Source organism: Spinacia oleracea, chromosome 3, assembly GCF_020520425.1.
Source record: "Spinacia oleracea cultivar Varoflay chromosome 3, BTI_SOV_V1, whole genome shotgun sequence".
Classification (NCBI taxonomy): Eukaryota; Viridiplantae; Streptophyta; class Magnoliopsida; order Caryophyllales; family Amaranthaceae; genus Spinacia; species Spinacia oleracea.
The window spans coordinates 39,258,790-39,262,818 of NC_079489.1; the positions used below are offsets into that span (position 1 = coordinate 39,258,790).

At 33.1% G+C, this 4,029-nt stretch overlaps 1 protein-coding gene across 1 annotated transcript; it reads right to left on the minus strand.

Moving 5' to 3' along the window:
* Positions 1 to 706: 706 nt before the first annotated feature.
* LOC110785091 (11 kDa late embryogenesis abundant protein) lies at positions 707 to 1,619 on the minus strand. The gene has a single exon (XM_021989537.2). The coding sequence runs from the start codon at positions 1,500 to 1,502 to the stop codon at positions 945 to 947; it is 558 nt and encodes a 185-aa protein (XP_021845229.1). The 5' UTR covers positions 1,503 to 1,619; the 3' UTR covers positions 707 to 944.
* Between the last annotated feature and the right edge of the window lie 2,410 nt (positions 1,620 to 4,029).

Here is a 4,029-nt window from a genome sequence, read left to right on the forward strand (position 1 = left end):
TGCACGTCACTCTTACTAATTTGCTAGACTTCGAGCAAAGCCCAATTTAAACTTTGACCCCAAACTTCGACACAAATCTTCGGCTGTTTAACTAAGTTGTATTTATTTTCGAGATTTTTGACCGATTCTACAATTTTAGAACAAATTGTTTTTTATTACATATAAAAATATTTTATCACCTTAAGAAATATTAAAACTTTATTTTTACCACCTGAAAAAAAAAAAAAATAGATAAAACATATATATATGACTATCTAATTTAATTTTTCTTCAATTATTTACATCAATTATTTACAATCTTGTGTGATTTTCTTTAACTCTTTTACCCTTCTCTCCTTACTTTCATTAAATTTTATCAATTTCATGAATTATTAATGGTGAAAAATTATATAAATTCATAGAATATAAGGACGCGGGGGAGAGAAAAGAGTTAAATAAATAAAATCGTGGAATAATAAAACATATCCGACATACTACTGTTATTACGGCTTTCCACATAACATTTTCATCTACTTTTCACTTTAATTTTCAGGTGGTAAAAATCATGTTTTAATTTTAGTTATTTAAGTGATAAAAAAATTTTCAAACTTTTTTTAAGTGATAAAAAAAATTTTATCCAAAATTTTAAGTATGTATTTTTTTTTTTTGAGGGAAATTTGAAGTATGTACTTTGATACAATAAAAAAAAATAACGGAGGAGAAATCATTTAAAATAAAAGGGAACTCTTATTTGTTTTGAATTTATTTGACTGAAAATAAAATACAGGCAACATAATACGGAGACTCCGTATTATGCTAGATAGAACTTGAAATTAGCAACCTACATACATAAAACATAAAACATAAAACATAAAGCATAAAAATGTGACACACTTGTTCTAACAATACAAGAAAGTGTGACACCCACATCAAAGCACAGCACAGCAGCTATCTAATAAAATGAATTAACCATTATACCCAGGTCCGGTGTAGCCGGTGTTATTCCCAGTGGCACCACCAACATTCCTGTTCGCAGCCGTAGTGGTCCCTGTCCCCTTGCCTATAGGATGGGACCCAATAGAAGCCCCTTCTTCCACATAGCCACCACCAGGCTCACCAGTCCCATGCCCAGGCATAGCGGACATCTGGTGAGTCCCGGTGGGGAGACCAGTAGTACCAGTTGTTGAATAAGTGTGAGACCCAGTAGTAGTAGTGGTGGTGTTAGGATTTCCACTCCCAAATAAACCCGTTCCGGTTCTCTTATTAGCATCAGCTACAGCAATCTTAGCATCCTTCTCAGCAGCGTTATGGCTCATTGCCTGCTGTTTACGAAGCTCAGCCTCGGTCAAACGCTCCTCCTTTTTTTCAGTAGCCATCGCTTTCTCATACTGATCATCGGCCCTCATCTTGTCGACCTTCTCTTCAACACTCGCCTTTGTCTTGTCCATTCCAGCTTTAGCCGACGCGGCGATGTTTGAAGTCGTCTCCTTAACGGACTCCACTGCTTTCTTTCCTGTCTGCATCTTTTATTTTGGGTTTAAACTGATTTCTCTCTCTTTAATTTGTTTTGTGGACTACTCAACTACTCAAGGTTGTTGATGTTATGATCTTTCAATTGCTATATTTGGTTGTGATCACTAAATAAGGAAAATGGGTCTGCCTTATATAATGGTTTTCTATGAAGTGGACTTGGGACACGTGGACCCCAACATCAAGCTTGCAAGTTGCAACTAGAAGCCTCCACGTGTTTAAGTACGTGTTGATCAAAGGAAATTACTGTCCAAATTGTTGGAATTGTTTTATGCTTTCTCTTAGTAGGATAAGCATCATATCATGGATTCATGGGCAATTGGGCATGGCACGAGGGATCATGAAGCTTTTTGGATTTACAAACTTACAATTCAAAGACAAATTGAAAACGTGTTACGTTCTTCGGCTTAGGCCATCTCTTTTCGTCTACAATTTTTATTTGATTAAATTAGGAGATTTTCGGTTCCGGCACAAATTTCAAAGCGTAGGAATTGTACATAGATTTTATATAATTTTGAAATTATTTTTAAATGCTTTACCTTTTTTTAACACATAGCTAAGATTCCTAAGAATATCAGAAACTATGGGGTGTTTGGTTATGAGAGGTTTGAGGAAAAAAGAGTTTTATGGAGTGAATTAGAGGTTTGACTTTTAGAAAAAGCTAATTGGGAGTGTTTGGTTAGGAGAGGTTTGGAAGAGAGTTTTGGGGTGAAAAAGCTAATTTTGAAAAAGCTCAATATAGGAGCTTTTTGCAATTAGAGGTTTGAGAAAGTGGATGAAAATGACTATTTTGTCCTACTATTGCTTATTATTACAACCACTATCAACCTTGGTACCCTACATATTTTTCTCCTAAAAACATTACTCACACTTTCTTTTTCATTTCCCCATATTTACTAGATTAGTTTTTTGTAGTAATAAATTTTATATTAGTACTTTGAAACAATTAATTTATATTGCAATCATGCTTAAAATTTCATTAGTAATATTTATCTATTTGAAAAATGTATATTAAAAAAATTAAATAAAGAATAATTTTAAAAAAAAAAATTATTTAGTCAATGTTTATTAGAAAAATATAGAGAGAAAAACTTAACACAATAAAATATTTGTCTGATATTAATAAGAAACAAAGTATGTCAATGTCCTTAATGGTCATTTTACATATTAAACAGCTAACAGCTATCAACTAATTTACCAAACACTTTTACACAAACAGTTAATGTAATCGGTTAGTCAAATCAGCTAATACAAACAACTAATAGCTAACAGCTAGTCAAACCATCTAACAGCTAACAGCTCCTAACCAAGCAGGGCCTATATTTTCAGCCTAAAATCCAAATGTACAGTGGTGACTTGTTCCTCTTGTGAATAATCATAACATCATGTGAATTTGTGGGCCTTTTACTTATGTAAGCCAATGATATCTTCTCTTTTTACTACTTTGTGTTTTCATTTTTTAAGAAAAATTCATTCTACTATGCTTTGTTCGAGGAAGTATTTTCGGATATTAGATATGTGCTTGCAAAAACATATCATAGCATAAGACAAAATAGAAAAAAGGACAAAAAAATAATTAAATGGTACTTTTTAAAACAAAAATGGTACTTTCTTTTACAGAATGATACTTTTATTTACAGAATGGTACTTTTTTTTACAGAATGGTACTTCCTATGTCTTTTAGCTATTTGTCTTTTAGCTGATATGTGTGTTGCCACACATATCTGATATGCCAAAAAACAACCTCTGTTCGAGGAACAAATTAGGATATTATTACTCCCTCAAACTTTTTTAGGAGTCATACTTACTATTTTTGTCCGTATTTTATTAGGAGTCTCACCTTTCATTTTTAGTAACTTTTTTTATCTCACTTTCTAATTATTTAATATATTTAATTTTCACTAAGGACCACCACTAGAATAAATTCCCTCACTACTTTGATTAAAATATTTTTCACATTGTTTTTGTATGGAGTATTTGTTTATTACTCCCTCACTAAACTAAAATATTACCCAGACAACAAGGCAGTGTTGTGATCTGGAAAAGGATAATATGCAATAGCAAGGCAAGTCCAAAAGCTACCTTTGTAACCTGGCTAGCTCTTCAGAACAGGTTAGCCACAAAAGATAGGCTGGTGAAATGGAGTTTACAAATTGAGAAGTTGTGTGTTATGTGTCAGACCCAGGATAAGAATTTACAGCATTTATTTTTTGAGTGTTGTTACTCTAAAGCAGTCTGGAATGAGTCTTGGCAAGAATTGGTGAAGCTTATTCAGGGAGCAATTGGCAGGATGTATGTAGCTGGGCAGCTAAGAAGAGTAGAAGTAAAAGACCAAGAGCTAAAATCTGTAGTTGTGCTTTCACTGAAACAGTCTATGCAATTTGGTTGCAGAGAAATGCTAAGACTTTTAGGAACACTCTTGATCCGAGTGAAGTTGTAATTAGTAGAATTTTGTTTCACATTGCTTGTAGGAGTGATGATAGAATGAAGTTGTTCATTCAGTAGGTGGATTGCCTTTTC